This window comes from Lissotriton helveticus, chromosome 8 (genome assembly GCF_964261635.1).
Source record: "Lissotriton helveticus chromosome 8, aLisHel1.1, whole genome shotgun sequence".
Taxonomy (NCBI): Eukaryota; Metazoa; Chordata; class Amphibia; order Caudata; family Salamandridae; genus Lissotriton; species Lissotriton helveticus.
Window position 1 is genome coordinate 1,119,196,407 of NC_136069.1, and position 19,067 is coordinate 1,119,215,473.

Genomic DNA, 19,067 nt, shown 5'->3' on the forward strand with positions numbered 1-19,067 from the left:
TGACAGATGTGTTGGGTCCTATTCTACATTCTTGAGGTATGCCCAAATCCGTTATAGTCTTATTGGACTAGTATTCTAAATGGCCAGAGTTTGAGGCATGTGCAAAGTAGATACTGCTACCTTGGTTTCATTCCCAACTAAAGTTTTTTTGAGGGAAGGTATTCCAAGAGCTATTTAAAGTGATAATGGTCCTCAGTTTTCTCTTACAAATGGAAAGGCTCATGGCTAGGAACGGCATTAAAGAAAAAAACACTCCGGTTTATCATCCTGCTGGAAAAAGAGCTGTAGAATGTTTGGACTGTGTTGAATGTGTGGACGACATCCGAGCCCTGCTCGACAACGGGGAAACAGCGGCACTCATCCTCCTGGACCTCTCTACAGCGTTCGACACTGTCTGCCACCGCACCCTAGTTCAACGCCTCAGCAACATCGGCATCCAGGAGAAGGCCCTGGAGTGGATCGTCTCGTTCCTCGCCGGAAGAACACAGAGAGTTCGCCTCCCCCCGTTCCGATCCGAGGCCACTGAAGTCATCTGCGGCGTACCACAAGGATCATCCCTCAGCCCCACCCTCTTCAACGTCTACATGAGACCTCTTGCAGCCATCGCACGCCAACACAACCTCAACATCATCTCCTACGCCGACGACACCCAGCTGATCCTCTCCCTCACCAGGGACCCCGACACCGCCAGAACCAGCCTACATGAAGGGATGAAAGACGTCGCCGAATGGATGAAGACCAGCCGCCTGAAACTGAACTCAGACAAGACGGAAGTCCTCATCCTGGGACCATCACCCTCCGCCTGGGACGACTCCTGGTGGCCCCCCGCCCTGGGCACCACTCCCAAACCAACAGACCACGCACGCAACCTGGGCTTCATCCTTGACTCCTCCCTCTCGATGACCAGACAAGTCAACGCCGTCTCATCATCTTGCTTCCACACCCTACGCATGCTCCGCAAGATCTTCCGATGGATCCCGGCCGAAACCAGGAAGACGGTCACCCAGGCACTCATCACCAGCCGACTGGACTACGGAAACACCCTCTACACCGGAACCACAGCCAAGCTACAGAGAAGACTCCAACGCATCCAGAACGCCTCCGCCCGACTCATCCTGGACATCCCCCGACGCTGCCACATCTCCGACCACCTGAGGGACCTGCACTGGCTCCCCGTCAACAAGAGGATCATGTTCAGGCTCCTCACCCACGCACACAAGTCTCTCCACGACCTGGGCCCCAAGTACCTCAACGATCGCCTGACCTTCTACACACCCACCCGCCAGCTACGATCGACCAGCCACGCCCTCGCCGCCGTTCCACGCATCCGAAGAGCCACCGCCGGAGGATGATCCTTCTCCTACCTGGCGGCCAAAACATGGCACTCCCTCCCCATCCACCTTCAACTGACCCAGGACCATCTCGCCTTCAGAAGACAACTCAAGACCTGGCTGTTTGAACAGTAGCGGACCCCTTCCCCCAAGCGCCTTGAGACCCTCCCGGGTGAGTAGCGCGCTATACAAGTGTTATGATTGATTGATTGATTGTTGTTATGGGCTCTGTGCAAGCTGCTATAAATGCAGGTGCTTGGGGAAAAGAATTAGCTAAAACTATTTGGGCTTACTGTATCACCCTGTTACGGGCATAGTCCATTTAGGATTCTTAGAGGTAGAGAGCCATTCACTAGAGATAATACTGCATGGAGGAATATGAAGTTGCAATGTAAGTGGTCACCATCGGTCGTTAAAGGGAACCTATTGAAAGCTCAAAAAGTATAAGAGTATTATAACAAAAAACATGGTGTGAAAGATGTGAAGTTGTCAGAAGGAGACTGGCTAAGAGTGAAGCTAGAAATTAGATTGAAGAATGGCTGTAGCCGTTTTTTGGAACATCTCCAAGTGAAAGAACTTTATCCACAATCAGCATTACTGAGTGATGGGAAGATTTGGCGCTTGAATAGAATGGCCAAATGTAATAAGGTTTTGTGGTGGAAACAAGGTGATGAGTGTAGAAATTCTATAAGAGGTGATGAGTGGCTGTTGACTGAGGAGGATCAAGCATCAGAGTGTGCCCGTTTAAAATGATATGAACAAACAAACCAATGAAGAGAATATCGATGGAGAAGAAGGTATGGTGCAAGGTAATTAAGCTACTCATGATGCGGATGTACATGTTGATGATGCTGAACATGGAAGTGATGTTACTTGTGGCAAAGATGTACAAATTCCTATTAATGTGGGAAAATCTACTCGATTGGGTAGACAAGTGGCCTTAATCAACAAATACAATGGATTTGTGATTTACTTACAATATTTTGATGGGTTTTAAATAGTTCTACTTCACTTTATGTATTTATTTATTTATTTATTTATTTATGCGATTTTATATAGCGCGAACTTTACCTGAAGGTGTCAGAGCGCTTTACATAGGACCCAGTTTCAACCATAAGGACTGATGGTTACATTCGGAAAAACAGATTTGAAAATTTTTGACTTACATAAGAACCAGTTGAAAACATACGGACTTAGGATTACATGCGTTACAAAAAAAGGTACAAACAGAAAAATTGCAAATGTACAAGAGATAGAGTCACACAAGGAGGAGATACAAATGGATAAACTCTAGGCATATACTAGAGATATCTCTATCTACTTAGGGAGGGGATACACATGGATATAATCTAAGCGTTACAGAGGAATGGTAGAGAGCACAGCGGACTCCTGCATAAACTAGTGATTAGAGTTATCTCTATATACATAGGGAAGGGGTAAGACTGGATATACTCTAAAAGTCACATAGGAATGTATGTAGGTACGCTACAGTTTAATATACATTTTATTTTAATTGTTGTAGTGTTTAAGAGGTAAGATGTGGTGTTGTTATGATCTGTTGTTGGTGGTCATGGTAGATGTCATAGGTATGATGACATCTCTTGGTTTCTAGGGCGGAATGAAGAGGGAACAGTTCTGCCAAGCGTCACGCAACAGGCGTGACGCTCACGCATCTCAGTGCGGTGATCAGCATCACCGCACTGAAATGAATTGTCACGCATTTTGGCACCTGCCAGCCGCGCCACCAGCGGCGCCTGTGCCCCGGCTCTCTGCTGCTCAGAGAGAGGTGCTGGTTGCTGAGCCGAGTTCCCGAATAATTAACCAGACTGCTCTCAGCTCTGTGAAGTGGCTGAGAGCAGCGCTACAATGTGTCTCTGCACTCCAGGCAGCTGTATTGCTCTGGAAACCATGAATGCGGCGCCAGCGAGGCGACGCGCGGTCAATCACCGGCGTGGCACCATGGGGGCCGGATGTTCCGCCGTAGACTGCAGTCACGTCCGGAGTAACTAGGCAGAAGCGGCGGGGGAATCGGAAAGAGTACAGGCGATAATCGAGTCCCTCTCATACAATTGCGGGGCCGTAAGAGGGGGCCTGAATGAACTTGTGCAATGGGCGTATATGGCAGCTGGCGCTCGCAAAATAGACTGCCGCGCATTGTGTGATCCAGACGTGTCGGGATAGACCCGACCCCACCGGTCCTCTTGTGAACTTGCAGCATTTCAGGTACAGTCAGTTATGGCAAAATTATTTATAATTAGGCAGAGCTCGCATGTGCAGACGGCGGCCGCAACTTAACAAATGTCCGCACGCACATGATTGCAGCCAGTAATGGGCTCGTTAATTGCCTTGCGCCAGTCCAGGCTGCTGTAGCCACATCCCGCCCTACCAGCCCACAGCACCACCACCCCCGTGTGTGGAGGACAGGGAATCTGTTAGGCATCATCTGCCCTGCTGCCTCCAGTCACGTGTGGGCTCTTTGTTCTCCGATCCCTTGCGAGTGGCAGCACACTGACTTGGCACTAGTCTCTCAGATTGGTCTGTCTGGTCAGTCTCATCAAGGCCGGGCTTCCGACACGGCATCATCAGAGGGCTGAGGAGGATCATCGCCGGATCCCCGGCGTAGAGAGACAGTGCCTGCACTGGACATAGGACTGTGAACTTGAACAATTAAGTACTTTCTTTGCTCAGCATAAGCACCCTGATAGTACTGTTTGTGTCAGTGTTGTCTTTGTTACCTAACCTCGTTATAATGTCAGCAGCAAGGCGCGCACACTTGGCACTGCAGATCTCATGTGTGATCTAATCTGTGGGGCTGTTCTGTCTCGTCATCCTTCACACCGTAGCAGTGCGGCCCGGGAACGGGCCCGGGATATTATCATCACTGACGATGGGCAGGGGCCTGTAGGTGATCATGCTCCTGGGCAAAGCCATGTGTTTGAACACTGTCCAAGCCCAAGAGCAGACCTTCCTCACTCTGCACCCCTGTGATCCCTTAGTATGGCCCCAGTTAAAAGATTATTACAGCTATCGCCTGGCTCAACCCGTCGTGACTGTCATGCCCGGTCAGCATCAGTGTGCACAGTGTCCAAGTGTAATGTACAGGCAGTGTTCACTTTAAACTGCATAAAAAATACAGAGCACACACTTCAAAATGAAAGACAAGTGAAAGTTAAATATTCAGAAGGCAATATATTTATTTACATTACGAACGCTTTAACCTTTTCCATCATCATAATACATGAAAGACTAAGAAGAAACGTAGCATTTTATTTTGTTTTCTATTTTGTTTTCCATCTGACTGCAATATTATGTCATTCCGAATGTTGTGTAGTGTTACATGAGCTTCAGTCAAGTGCTCGCTGGCTGCAGAGCTGCCCTGTTCTTACTGGCGTTTCTTTGTACTTTCAGTTAACGTTTTCAATAACTCTAATGTGCACTCTGGTATTGTTGTTAGCATGGAAGCTGAGACTTCCAACCAGTAACAAGTGGCCTGTTGTGGACAGGGCTCTCTATGTGTCATGTTGGTTAGTGTCGTTCCGTTTCTGGTGTCTAGCAGCAGTTTTAAGATCTTTATAGAGTTTCTTGTTGCTCAGATGGGTCTAATTTCTAATATTTATATGTTTCCCTCGTCTTCATTTCATGATTTTGCTCGCGAGAAAGTGTCACTCATAGTAATTGAAATGTCACTCCTAATCACAATAAAATTATGAAAATGTCACACATAGCAATCTCAAACCTTGGCAGCTATGAGGGAACCATTGGAGTACAGTTGGTGCCGATCTTGCTTGAGGACGCATGTTCCTGCTCGTCACATTATATGGAATAAAACCTGCTGGTTTGCCTTTACTTGGTGTGCGAATCGTCTAAAAACAAAGTGGAATCATCGGATTGCTACGCTACAAAAATACTGTAAATGTACAATGATTTTTTTTGTTTAAACCTACCACCACTTTAGTGTAGTAAAACATAAACAAGCGGCCAGCATTCTCTCGCATTATGACACGCGTGTGCGCTGCGGGTCAAACTGGCACCGGCTGGCCTCGCCCAGCTCCGCGGACATAGTATGGAGGGAGATGGGGATCCGGAGTCAGCCTCGGCGCTTGAGACCCAGTCCTTCTCCCGAAGGCTAGACGGCTTCCATCAGCAACTTCTTCAGCTGGAAGCGGAGCTGCTGCGTTGGCAGCAGGAGATGCAGCAGGAGCGGCGGCAACAGTTGCAAAGACACCTACGCCGCCTTGATCCCCAAGAGCTGCGGGGTAACCACAGGCGCCATCGAGAATCAGAGCGCAACCAGCAACGCCAAACACAAATTCAACGGTACCGCCTGGGTAGAGTGGAATCCACGCAGATCATAACAGTGCCAGAGGAACAACCCTTTCCGCCGGAAGAACAGCGCCAACCACCAGAGGGCGAAGAGGCCCGACCTAGTGACTCCTGCAGCGAAGAGCGGCTAGACATAAGCGCCGCCTCCAAATCCTAAAGTGCGATGGATGTCAACGAGGGGAGGTATGCAGGGGTTAACAGGAGACATGCGAAGCATGTCCTGCTATCCAAATGTGCATTAGTCAATACATTTTCTGTAATACAGAGTTATATTTATAATTAATAGTTGCAAAATGATGCCGCAAATATATTTATATTGTGGCAGTTTATATTAAATATTTGTCCTTTTTCCTTTGTGGTTACAAAACCTCGTTGGATTGGCGTTTGTTCATGGGTTTTTGCCTAAAGGAAAACGTTATTCTGGCTGTTGAAATGGCTGCTGGTTATGACCTGGTGCACTGGCAGCATCCGATGGTACAGCCATTTTCAGGTCAGGCATGCGCCACTCGTCCAGTAGGCGCGTAGTGAAATTGCCTCATGCAGTCTAGTAGCCGGCAAAGCTCGTGTTCCTGTGTTTCTTGAGCTTTTAGTGTCTTTGGTCGGTGAATAATGGCCGTTTTTCACGATGAGGTGGAGATCGAAGACTTCGAATATGACGAGGAGACGGAGACCTACTTCTACCCCTGCCCGTGCGGTGATCGATTCGCTATTAGCAAGGTACGCAGTGCGTGCCCCCAAGAGAGGGGCCTGACAACCTGTCCCGTCACCTAGTTTGAGGTACATATTTGTAGGACGAAAAGCATAGGGCCTAGTGGACATATAGGGAACAGTTTATCCTGGCGGCCATATTGGAATAGTAATTGTCCCCCAACATTCACTCTGGCACACACTCCTCATCCTTTTCCAACAGAGGTACACTGTTCATGCTTCACTACTACAGGCACACCACCCATCCTGCACTCGCATAGCATTCCTCCCAACGTACTCTCATGCACACTACACTGAGAGAGGGTTGTCTCAACTTGCCCTCACAACACACTGCTTATCTTGATATTCAAAGTAAAGTTCCAGGCCACCCAAAAGAACTCTTAGTTAGAATAGGCCTATGCCTGGTTAACTTGTGATTTGTGGTAACGCCATCTCAATTAGGAGTTTGGCGGTTAACCCCTAATTTCTACAATTTTCTGTCAATACATCATGGCAGGTCAAACCTTTAGGAACATTTCAGGGAAAGATGCCCTATATTTATCGTGGCATGCGCACACCAAAATCTGCATATTATTCCCTTCTTCAGGGATAAACTCCTAGTACAGAGTTATATTGGTCCACTAATGAGGTGTATATATATATATATATATATATATATATATATATATATATATATATATATATATATTCACTGAATAAACCATAGGTTTCAGGCCTTATATAGTTAGGAATTAGCATATAAAAAACCATTGAAATTGCTCCTATATAGTTAGCTGTACTAACTATATTTGGCGCACCCGCAATGCACTGCTGATGATGTCACATATTACATCATTCATGACATGGTCAGTGACATCACTGATGACATCTGAAATGACATCACTGATCACATCACTGATCACATCACTGATGACATCATTCATGTGATAATACGATGCACCTCCTCACACTCTAATATAACCTTTGATACACCCAGTGTTAAATACAGACTACCATTCTTGAAACCATTGACACACCAATACCAGTTACTACACAGGCACTCACTGATTCCTAGGTCTACACACACATCTACTCACTCACCCATACACTCACTCATGCAGACAGTCATCAATACAACACTATCATATGCACTCATACACCTATGCAGACACTCACACACTGCCACTCATCCATGGAGTTACTCACACACCTAGTCAGTCATGTAAAGAATCAACCACACTTCCATTTCCTCATCTATACAGTTATACACACAACACCTTACTTATTCACACATATAATAACACATACTTACTCTCTTATACAATCACTGATACAAGTACACATTGATCTGCACAGAGTCACACACCTCCCAGCCAGCCACACACACACACAACAAATACTTGGGCAACCAATCAATAACCTATATAGCCACTCATATAGCTACTGATCAACACATGCAGCAGCTTACACACCAACAGACATACTGATGCACACATTCAGACAGTTTAGTCACTAACCTATGCATTCAGTAAGACACATTTAATCACTCACTCATACAGTCAGTCACACACCTACTAAATCCTTCATCCAGACACTTATACATCCACTCATTCTTCAATATGTAAAACATATTTAAACTTTACAGAAAAACACAGTCACTGGATGATGTCATTAGTGATGTCATCAGTGATGTCATTTGAGATGTCATCAGTGATGTCACTGACCATGTCATGAATGATGAAATATGTGACATCATCAGCAGTGGATTGCGGGTGCGCCAAATATAGTTAGTACAACTAACTATATAGGAGCAATTTCAATGGTTTTTTATATGCTAATTCCTAACTATATAAGGCCTGAAACCTATGGTTTTTTTCTGTGAATTTGCAAGGTTTTTTAAATGCTAATACCTAACTATATAAGGCCTGAAACCTACGTTTTTTTCACTGCATTTCAAAGGTTTTTTAAATGCTAATTCCTGACTATATAAGGCCTGAAACCTATGTTTTTTCAGTGAATTTGCAAGGTTTTTAAAATGCTAATTCTATTAGCGGATAATGTTTAAATATGTTAATATCCTTGTGGGACCACCTGAGCAGCCCTAGGGATCCTATTTTTGGACCGGAGCAAGATGCTCTCTGATTGTGCCGTATTTCTTGCCTTCTGCCCCCCTGATTGTGCCGTATTTCTTGCCTTCTGCCCCCCTGATTGTGCCGTATTTCTTGCTTCTGCCCCCCTGATTGTGCCATATTTCTTGGCTTCTGCCCTCCTGATTGTGCCGTATTTCTTGCTTCTGCCCCCCTGATTGCGCCATATTTCTTGGCTTCTGCCCTCCTGATTGTGCCGTATTTCTTGCCTTCTGCACCCTGATTGTGCCATATTTCTTGCCTTCTGCACCCTGATTGTGCCATATTTCTTGCCTTCTGCTCCCTGATTGTGCCGTATTTGTTGCCTTCTGCCCACTAATTGTGCCGTTTTTTCTTGCCTTCTGCCCCCTGATTGTGCCGTTTGGCGGGCCTTCTGTCCCCTGATTGTGCCGTTTTTCGTGCCCCTGCCCCCCTGATTGTATTATCTTTGCCAGTGTTTGTTCTCTGCTGGTATTGCCTTTGCCTGTGTTTCTTTGCTGCCGTTATTGTCTTTGCCAGTGTTTCTTTGCTGCCGTTATTGGCTTTGCCAGTGTTTGTTTGCTGCCGTTATTGTCTTTGCTAGTGCTTGTTCGCTGCTGGTATTATCTTTGCCAGAGCTGTGTGGGCTGTGTGGGCTGTGAGAGCTGTGTGGGCTGTGAGAGCTGTGTGGGCTGTGAGAGCTGTGTGGGCTGTGAGAGCAATGTGGGCTGTGAGAGCGATGTGGGCTGTGAGAGCTGTGTGGGCTGTGAGAGCTGTGTGGGCTGTGAGAGCTGTGTGGGCTGTGAGAGCTGTGTGGGCTGTGAGAGCTGTGTGGGCTGTGAGAGCTGTGTGGGCTGTGAGAGCTCTATGGGCTGTGTGCTGTGAGAGCTGTATGGGCTGTGAGACCTGTGAGAGCTGTGTGGGATTGAGCTGTGTGGGATGTGAGAGCTGTGAGAGCTGTGTGGGCTGTGAGAGCTGTGAGAGCTGTGTGGGCTGTGAGAGCTGTGTGGGCTGTGAGAGCTGTGTGGGCTGTGAGAGCTGTGTGGGCTGTGAGAGCTGTGTGGGCTGTGAGAGCTGTGTGGGCTGTGAGAGCTGTGTGGGCTGTGAGCTGTGTGGGATGTGAGGGCTGTGTGAGCTGTGAGAGCTGTGTGGGCTGTGAGAGTGTGGGCTGTGTGGGCTGTGAGCTGTGTGGGGTGTGGGCTGTGAGAGCTGTGTGGGCTGTGAGAGCTGTGTGGGCTGTGAGAGCTGTATGGGCTGTGAGAGCTGTAAGGGCTGTGAGCTGTGAGAGCTGTGTGGGCTGTGAGAGCTGTGTGGGCTGTGAGAGCTGTGTGGGCTGTGAGAGCTGTGTGGGCTGTGAGAGCTGTGTGGGCTGTGTGGGCTGTGAGGGATGTGAGGCCTGTGAGAGCTGTGTGGGCTGTGAGAGCTGTGTGGGCTGTGAGAGCTGTATGGGCTGTGAGCTGTGAGAGCTGTGTGGGATGTGAGCTGTGTGGGCTGTGTGAGCTGTGTGGGCTGTGTGAGCTGTGTGGGCTGTGTGAGCTGTGTGGGCTGTGAGAGCTGTGTGGGCTGTGAGAGCTGTGTGGGCTGTGAGAGCTGTGAGAGCTCTATGGGCTGTGAGCGGTGAGAGCTGTATGGGCTGTGAGACCTGTGAGAGCTGTGTGGGATTGAGCTGTGTGGGATGTGAGAGCTATGAGAGCTGTGTGGGCTGTGAGAGCTGTGAGAGCTGTGTGGGCTGTGAGAGCTGTGTGGGCTGTGAGAGCTGTGTGGCCTGTGAGAGCTGTGTGGGCTGTGAGAGCTGTGTGGGCTGTGAGAGCTGTGTGGGCTGTGAGAGCTGTGTGGGCTGTGAGCTGTGTGGGATGTGAGGGCTGTGTGAGCTGTGAGAGCTGTGTGGGCTGTGAGAGTGTGGGCTGTGTGGGCTGTGAGCTGTGTGGGGTGTGGGCTGTGAGAGCTGTGTGGGCTGTGAGAGCTGTGTGGGCTGTGAGAGCTGTATGGGCTGTGAGAGCTGTAAGGGCTGTGAGCTGTGTGGGCTGTGAGAGCTGTGTGGGCTGTGAGAGCTGTGTGGGCTGTGAGAGCTGTGTGGGCTGTGTGGGCTGTGAGGGATGTGAGGCCTGTGAGAGCTGTGTGGGCTGTGAGAGCTGTGTGGGCTGTGAGAGCTGTGTGGGCTGTGAGAGCTGTATGGGCTGTGAGCTGTGAGAGCTGTGTGGGATGTGGGCTGTGTGGGCTGTGTGAGCTGTGTGGGCTGTGTGAGCTGTGTGGGCTGTGAGAGCTGCGTGGGCTGTGAGAGCTGTGAGAGCTGTGAGAGCTGTGTGGGCTGTGTGGGCTGTGTGGGCTGTGAGGGCTGTGAGAGCTGTGTGGGCTGTGAGAGCTGTATGGGCTGTGAGAGCTGTATGGGCTGTGAGAGCTGTATGGGATGTGAGCTGTGTGGGCTGTGAGAGCTGTGTGGGCTGTGAGAGCTGTGTGGGCTGTGAGAGTGCTACCTGTGTGGGCTGTGAGAGCTGTGAGAGCTGTGTGGGCTGTGAGAGCTGTATGGGCTTTGAGCTGTGCGAGCTGTGTGGGCTGTGAGGGCTGTGTGGGCTGTGAGGGCTGTTTGGGCTGTGAGGGATGTGAGGCCTGTGAGAGCTGTGTGGGCTGTGAGAGCTGTGTGGGCTGTGAGAGCTGTGTGGGCTGTGAGAGCTGTGTGGGCTGTGAGAGCTGTGTGGGCTGTGAGAGCTGTGTGGGCTGTGAGAGCTGTATGGGCTGCGAGCTGTGAGGGCTGTGTGAGCTGTGTGGGCTGTGTGAGCTGTGTGGGCTGTGTGAGCTGTGTGGGCTGTGAGAGCTGTGTGGGCTGTGAGCTGTGTGGGCTGTGTGGGCTGTGAGAGCTGTGTGGGCTGTGAGAGCTGTGTGGGCTGTGAGAGCTGTGTGGGCTATGTGGGCTGTGAGAGCTGTGTGGGCTGTGAGAGCTGTGTGGGCTGTGAGAGCTGTGTGGGCTGTGAGAGCTGTGAGAGCTGTGTGGGCTGTGAGGGCTGTGAGAGCTGTGTGGGCTTTGAGAGCTGTGTGGGCTATGTGGGCTGTGAGAGCTGTGTGGGCTTTGAGAGCTGTGTGGGCTGTGAGAGCTGTGTGGGCTGTGAGAGCTGTGTGGGCTGTGAGAGCTGTGTGGGCTGTGAGAGCTGTGTGGGCTGTGAGAGCTGTGTGGGCTGTGAGAGCTGTGTGGGCTGTGAGAGCTGTGTGGGCTGTGAGAGCTGTAAGGGCTGTGAGAGCTGTGTGGGGTGTGAGCTGTTTGGGCTGTGAGGGCTGTGTGGGCTGTGAGAGCTGTGTGGGATGTGAGGGCTGTATGAGCTGTGACAGCTGTGTGGGCTGTGAGAGCTGTATGGGCTGTGAGAGCTGTATGGGCTATGAGAGCTGTGTGAGCTGTGAGAGCTGTGTGGGCTGTGTGGGCTGTGAGAGCTGTGTGGGCTGTGAGAGCTGTGTGGGCTGTGAGAGCTGTGTGGGCTGTGAGAGCTGTGTGGGCTGTGAGAGCTGTGTGGGCTGTGAGAGCTGTGTGGGCTGTGAGAGCTGTGTGGGCTGTGAGAGCGGTATGGGCTGTGAGAGCTGCGAGAGCTGTGTGGGATGTGAGCTGTGTGGGATGTGAGGGCTGTATGAGCTGTGACAGCTGTGTGGGCTGTGAGAGCTGTATGGTGGCCGTGAGAGCTGTATGGGCTGTGAGAGCTGTATGGGCTGTGAGAGCTGTGAGAGCTGTGAGAGCTGTGTGAGCTGTGTGGGCTGTGAGAGCTGTGTGGGCTGTGAGAGCTGTGTGGGCTGTGAGAGCTGTGTGGGCTGTGAGAGCTGTGTGGGCTGTGAGAGCTGTGTGGGCTGTGAGAGCTGTGTGGGCTGTGAGAGCTGTGTGGGCCGTGAGAGCTGTGTGGGCTGTGAGAGCTGCGTGGGCTGTGAGAGCTGTGTGGGCTGTGAGAGCTGTGTGGGCTGCGAGAGCTGTGTGGGCTGTGAGAGCTCTATGGGCTGTGAGCTGTGAGAGCTGTATGGGCTGTGAGACCTGTGAGAGCTGTGTGGGATTGAGCTGTGTGGGATGTGAGAGCTGTGAGAGCTGTGTGGGCTGTGAGAGCTGTGAGAGCTGTGTGGGCTGTGAGAGCTGTGTGGGCTGTGAGAGCTGTGTGGGCTGTGAGAGCTGTGTAGGCTGTAGAGCTGTGTAGGCTGTGAGAGCTGTGTGGGCTGTGAGAGCTGTGAGAGCTGTGAGAGCTGTGTGGGCTGTGAGAGCTGTGTGGGCTGTGAGAGCTGTGTGGGCTGTGAGAGCTGTGTGGGCTGTGAGAGCTGTGTGGGCTGTGAGAGCTGTGTGGGCTGTGAGAGCTGTGTGGGCTGTGTGGGCTGTGTGGGCTGTGTGGGCTGTGTGAGCTGTGAGGGCTGTGTGAGCTGTGAGGGCTGTGTGAGCTGTGAGGGCTGTGAGGGCTGTGTGAGCTGTGTGGGCTGTGAGAGCTGTGTGGGCTGTAAGAGCTGTGTGGGCTTTGAGAGCTGTGAGAGCTGTGTGGGCTGTGAGAGCTGTGTGGGCTGTGAGAGCTGTGTGGGCTGTGAGAGCTGTGTGGGCTGTGAGAGCTGTAAGGGCTGTGAGAGCTGTGTGGGGTGTGAGCTGTTTGGGCTGTGAGGGCTCTGTGGGCTGTGAGAGCTGTGTGGGATGTGAGGGCTGTATGAGCTGTGACAGCTGTGTGGGCTGTGAGAGCTGTATGGGCTGTGAGAGCTGTATGGGCTGTGAGAGCTGTGTGAGCTGTGAGAGCTGTGTGGGCTGTGAGAGCTGTGTGGGCTGTGAGAGCTGTGTGGGCTGTGAGAGCTGTGTGGGCTGTGAGAGCTGTGTGGGCTGTGAGAGCGGTATGGGCTGTAAGAGCTGCGAGAGCTGTGTGGGATGTGAGCTGTGTGGGATGTGAGGGCTGTATGAGCTGTGACAGCTGTGTGGGCTGTGAGAGCTGTATGGGGGCCGTGAGAGCTGTATGGGCTGTGAGAGCTGTATGGGCTGTGAGAGCTGTGAGAGCTGTGTGAGCTGTGAGAGCTGTGTGAGCTGTGTGGGCTGTGAGAGCTGTGTGGGCTGTGAGAGCTGTGTGGGCTGTGAGAGCTGTGTGGGCTGTGAGAGCTGTGTGGGCTGTGAGAGCTGTGTGGGCTGTGAGAGCTGTGTGGGCCGTGAGAGCTGTGTGGGCTGTGAGAGCTGTGTGGGCTGTGAGAGCTGTGTGGGCTGTGAGAGCTGTGTGGGCTGTGAGAGCTGTGTGGGCTGTGAGAGCTGTGTGGGCTGTGAGAGCTGTGTGGGCTGCGAGAGCTGTGTGGGCTGTGAGAGCTCTATGGGCTGTGAGCTGTGAGAGCTGTATGGGCTGTGAGACCTGTGAGAGCTGTGTGGGATTGAGCTGTGTGGGATGTGAGAGCTGTGAGAGCTGTGTGGGCTGTGAGAGCTGTGAGAGCTGTGTGGGCTGTGAGAGCTGTGTGGGCTGTGAGAGCTGTGTGGGCTGTGAGAGCTGTGTGGGCTGTGAGAGCTGTGTGGGCTGTGAGAGCTGTGTAGGCTGTGAGAGCTGTGTGGGCTGTGAGCTGTGAGAGCTGTGTGGGCTGTGAGAGCTGTGTGGGCTGTGAGAGCTGTGTGGGCTGTGAGAGCTGTGTGGGCGGTGAGAGCTGTGTAGGCTGTGAGAGCTGTGTGGGCTGTGAGAGCTGTGTGGGCTGTGAGAGCTGTGTGGGCTGTGAGGGCTGTGTGGGCTGTGAGGGCTGTGTGGGCTGTGAGGGCTGTGTGGGCTGTGAGGGCTGTGTGAGCTGTGTGGGCTGTGAGAGCTGTGTGGGCTGTGAGAGCTGTGGGGGCTGTGAGAGCTGTGTGGGCTGTGAGAGCTGTGGGGGCTGTGAGAGCTGTGTGGTCTGTGAGAGATGTGTGCTCTGTGAGAGCTGTGTGCTCTGTGAGAGCTGTGTTGTCTGTGAGAGCTGTGTTGTCTGTGAGAGCTGTGTGGGCTGTGAGAGCTGTGTGGGCTGTGAGAGCTGTGTGGGCTGTGAGAGTGTTGGCTGTGAGAGCTGTGTGGTCTGTGTGAGCTGTGAGAGCTATATGAGCTGTGTGGGCTGTGAGGGCTGTGTGAGGTGTAAGAGCTGTGTGGTCTGTGTGAGCTGTGAGAGCTATATGAGCTGTGTGGGCTGTGAGGGCTGTGTGAGGTGTGAGAGCTGTGAGAGCTGTGTGGGCTGTGAGAGCTGTGTGGGCTGTGAGAGCTGTGTGGGCTGTGAGAGCTGTGTGGGCTGTGAGAGCTGTGGGCTGTGAGAGCTGTGTGGGCTGTGAGAGCTGTGTGGGCTGTGAGAGCTGCTCATTTTTCCTACCGGGTCACACTGTGCTTTCACCGGAAGTGAGGTCTGCAGGATTCTAGTAATTCAAAGTGAGGCTGGCGCCGACGTCCCGCGGATACAGTTTCGTCACTCCACGGGTGATCATGGCAGTCATTCCCCATCGGGGGTCGGAGACTCCCGCGGCTCCTCTAGAATCTTCAAGGTCGTGGAGGACTACGGTGGTGGAGTCAACCAGTGACCGGGCCATTTCTTTATGCTGGGCCCGCTCTTGCCAGGTCGACCGCCATTTTGAGAGTTCGGTAGCTACTGGCGATCGCGGGGTCAAATGAGCGGACGGGCTCCACCCTGCCGGGCGAGACGTTGCAGCATGGCCACAGTGGAAGAACCCTTTTCCGGGCGCCTGGAGCGCTCAGGGTGCAGGTGGGAAGCCTCCACCTGGGGAGGCGGGAGAGGCCTGTTCGCACCGTCTCTCCCTCCCAGTGCACCCCACGGCGTCTCGCTTGAGATTTGTTATGGCCGGACCAGGCGATGAGGACGAGGGGGGTGGGGGGGTCGGAGGCATGTGCAAGACATCCCCCCCCAGGGTTGTTGCAGCAATTATACAAGAAAGAAGAAGTGTCCCGTCCGTCTTCGGGCCGGGCTTCCGGTAGATGTCGGCCGGACGCCCCTGGCTCTGGCCCCATGAACGGGTTTCTTGGTTTATTGGCTGCAGCCGGATCCCGTCGGCCTCGGCCCCCCGACCGTTGGTGGCCGGACCGGAAGAGCATGTGGCGGGACTACCTGCAACTCTCAAGGGCCACCGCGGCCGGACTGGGAGAGAGAGGGGAGGGTCGAGGAGACATTCCCCCCCCCCTGCAACTGTTCAGCGTTGTAAAGGCAATCCCCTGGCCGGGTCCCGCTGGTCTCGGCCTCTCCTCCGGCTACACCCTACGTTAGGATCTCCTGGCCGAGGCGTGGCAGCAGGACCTGCCTTATATGGGCTGCTCCCGGCTGGGCGTAGCCGGAACCCTGCCCCACCTTGGAAGTTTCCAGAGTGGGGGCGGATGTTCTACTGACTTGCATTTTCCCTAGTCTATCGATTTTTTTTGGCGTGGCAGGCGGTGGGACAGCGAGGGGTGATTTGGTTTCTCTTACTGTTTTTCTGGTCTCTCACCACTGGCATATTTCTAACGTTTTCTTGTTTCTAGGACATTAATAGGTTTTATCATCACGTTATGTTATCGTTTCTTTGTTCGTTGTTTAATAAAAGTTCATGTTCATCAGTGGCCTACTGATTTTCGATTTCCTATTCTTTTCTTTCCAGGTTGTTTCATGCTAAAGTTTCTGTTAACAGGATACAGTGATCACTTCGTTATTATTGCATATGTCCTTTTCACTAGGGGTGCTCTCTGGTCGGGCCAGATGACGTATGTCTAGTAAATGGTCCGGGTGAAACAGGTGCATCAATCAGTGGGGAGTAGATAGGCATGACAGATTACAACGGGGAGAAAGGTCCGCATTACGTACCCTTTCACTACTTGCAAAGATTTTCCTACATTTATTTGCAAACAGGGAATACCTCCAAAAAGAACTAATTCCCAAACAGTCAATGTTCGGACAATCAATCAATCAATGAGGAATGAAATAGGTACGACGTGTTAAAGGCTTGCGTTACCTACCCTTCACTATCTGCAAAGGGAGAGAGAATATTCCTATTCTTCCTCGTTTGCAGGCAGAGAAGATCCTTAAGAGAACCAACTTCGAACAATTCAATGCTCGATTCAAACAATCAACAAGGGGTACTGTGAACACAAATGAACGCCGCTTATGTACATACGCATTGCTATTTTCAACAGGTTGTTCCTAATGTTTCTATTTTAGCGAGGTCAAAAAGAGATCCCATTAGTGGCCTACTGATTTTGCTCGATTCCTTTTGTTTTTTTACACGGTTTTTCGCTATCTGCAAAGACTAAACAGAGTATTTTGACTCTGTGCTTGTTTGTAAATAGAGAATGAACCAAAGAGAACAATCAATCAAATGGAGAGAGAAGCAGGCACGACGGATTACAAAGGGGGCAAAGGGCTGCGTTAACTACCCTTCACTATCTGCAAAGAGAGAGTACTCCTAATAGAAATGAGGGGTGGGGGGCAGCATTCAAAGCAGATCAGTGTGCATAAACACGAAAATGTTTTTACTTACCACGTACTTGACATTCGACAGCTTATGATATTTGCTATTAAAAAACCATTGAAATTCACTGAAAAAACCATAGGTTATAGACCATATATAGTTAGGAATTAGCATTTACAAAACCTTGAAAATTCACTGAAAAAACCATAGGTTATAGACCATATATAGTTAGGAATTAGCATTTAAAAAACCTTATTTTATTCACACAAAACCATTGAAATTCCATATATAGTTAGTTGCACTAACTATATATCGCGCACCCGCAATCCACTGCTGATGATGTCACATATTACATCATTCATGACATGGTCAGTGACATCACTGATGACATCACTGATGACATCTCAAATGACATCACTGATGACATCTCACTTGACATCAATGATCACATCACTGATGATATCATTCATGTGATAATACAATGCATCTCCTCACACTGTAATATAACCTCCGTTACACCCAGTGTTAAATAGAGAGTATCATTTTTGAAACCATTGACACACCAATACTAGTTACTACATACGCACTCACTGATTCCTATGTCTACACACACATTCACTCATACAATCATTCATACATACAATCACTCATCTTTACAACACTATCATATGCACTCATACACCTATACAGACACTCACACTCTGCCACTCATCCATGGAGTTACTCACACACCTAGTCAGTCCTGAAAAGAATCAATCACACTTCCATTTTCTCATCTATACAGTTAAACACAGAACACCTTACATTTTTGAAACATATACTAACACATAGTTACTCTCTTATAGAATCACTGATACAAGTACACATTGATCTGCACAGAGTCACACACCTCCCAGCCAGCCATACACACACTCAGTCTCCCATACAAATACTTGTGCAACCAATCAATAACCCATATAGCTACTTATATAGCTACTGATCAACACATGCAGCAGCTTGCACAACAACAGACATACTGATGCACACTTTCAGACAGTTTAGTCACTAACCCGTGCATTCAGTAAGACGCATTTAATCACTCACTCATACAGTCAATCACGCACCTACTAAAACCTTCATTCAGACACTTATACATCCACTCATTCTTCAATATGTAAAACATATTTAAACTTTACAGAAACACATAATCACTGGATGTTGTCATCAGTGATGTCATCAGTGATGTCACTGACCATGTCATGAATGATGTAATATGTGACATCATCAGCAGTGGATTGCGGGTGCGCGATATATAGTTAGTGCAACTAACTATATATGGAATTTCAATGGTTTTGTGTGAATAAAATAAGGTTTTTTAAATGCTAATTCCTAACTATATATGGTCTATAACCTATGGTTTTTTCAGTGAATATATATATATATATATATATATATATATATATATATATATATATATATATATATATATATATATATATATATATATATATCCTACATATCCTACTGGCGGTCGCCAGTAGGTATATATAGTTAGGATTTTTTCTCTATGGGATTTTTGAAAATTCTATGTCTAATAACTTTGGCGTTTGTGGACGGAATTGGCTGAAATTTTCAGGAAAATAACACATTTCGTTTCTGAGCAGCCCCTGAAAATTGGGGGGGGGTTCGTCCAGGGGGGGTCGAGAAAAAAGGGGGGTCCCAAAACGTGTTTTTAACATTGAGTTTTCCATAGGGCGGTGTGCCTCACTTTTAGCCCGAACGGCTGAATGGATTTGCACGAAACTTGGCAAAATTGTAGGGACTGGTAGCCCGATGTGCCTTTTGTAGGTCTCAATATATGTGCTACAGTGGATTTTGAGAAATTAACGTTTAAAAAAAGATATATATCTGTAACAGCGGACCGGGCAGCGCTCCAGTACGCGTACTTTTCGCGCAACGGAGCTTTGTGAAGCGAAGCTGATTGGTTCTCCGGCGTCTGTAAACATTCCAAACAGTCCGTAGCGGCCGCCATCTTGTCTCTCGGTAGGATCGAGAGACAAGAGGAGGCCAAAGCGAAGGGGCAAATGACCATAAGGGGGCATAGTAGATCCTCGCTGACCCCCTAGGTTTGATGTGGAGGTTTTAAAAAGGGCCCGCGGGGCAAAAAAAAAAAATAATAATAATAATCGAACGGCTGAATGGATTTGCACGAAACTTGGTAAAATATTAGGGACTGGTAGCCCGATGTGCCTTTGCTAGGTCTCAATATATGTGCTC

The 19,067-nt window shown here is 49.9% G+C and overlaps 1 protein-coding gene across 1 annotated transcript; it reads left to right on the forward strand.

Annotated features, from left to right (window-relative positions):
- Positions 1-6,126: 6,126 nt before the first annotated feature.
- Positions 6,127-6,456, forward strand: LOC144771885 (diphthamide biosynthesis protein 3-like). The gene has a single exon (XM_078656127.1). It carries the CDS (start codon positions 6,264-6,266, stop codon positions 6,423-6,425), a length of 162 nt encoding a protein of 53 aa, XP_078512253.1. The 5' UTR covers positions 6,127-6,263; the 3' UTR covers positions 6,426-6,456.
- The last annotated feature ends 12,611 nt before the right edge of the window (positions 6,457-19,067 follow it).

Excerpts from the sequence above, each read along its gene's own strand:
- LOC144771885 (XM_078656127.1), top strand. The coding sequence starts at position 6,264 with ATGGCCGTTTTTCACGATGAGGTGGAGATCGAAGACTTCGAATATGAC.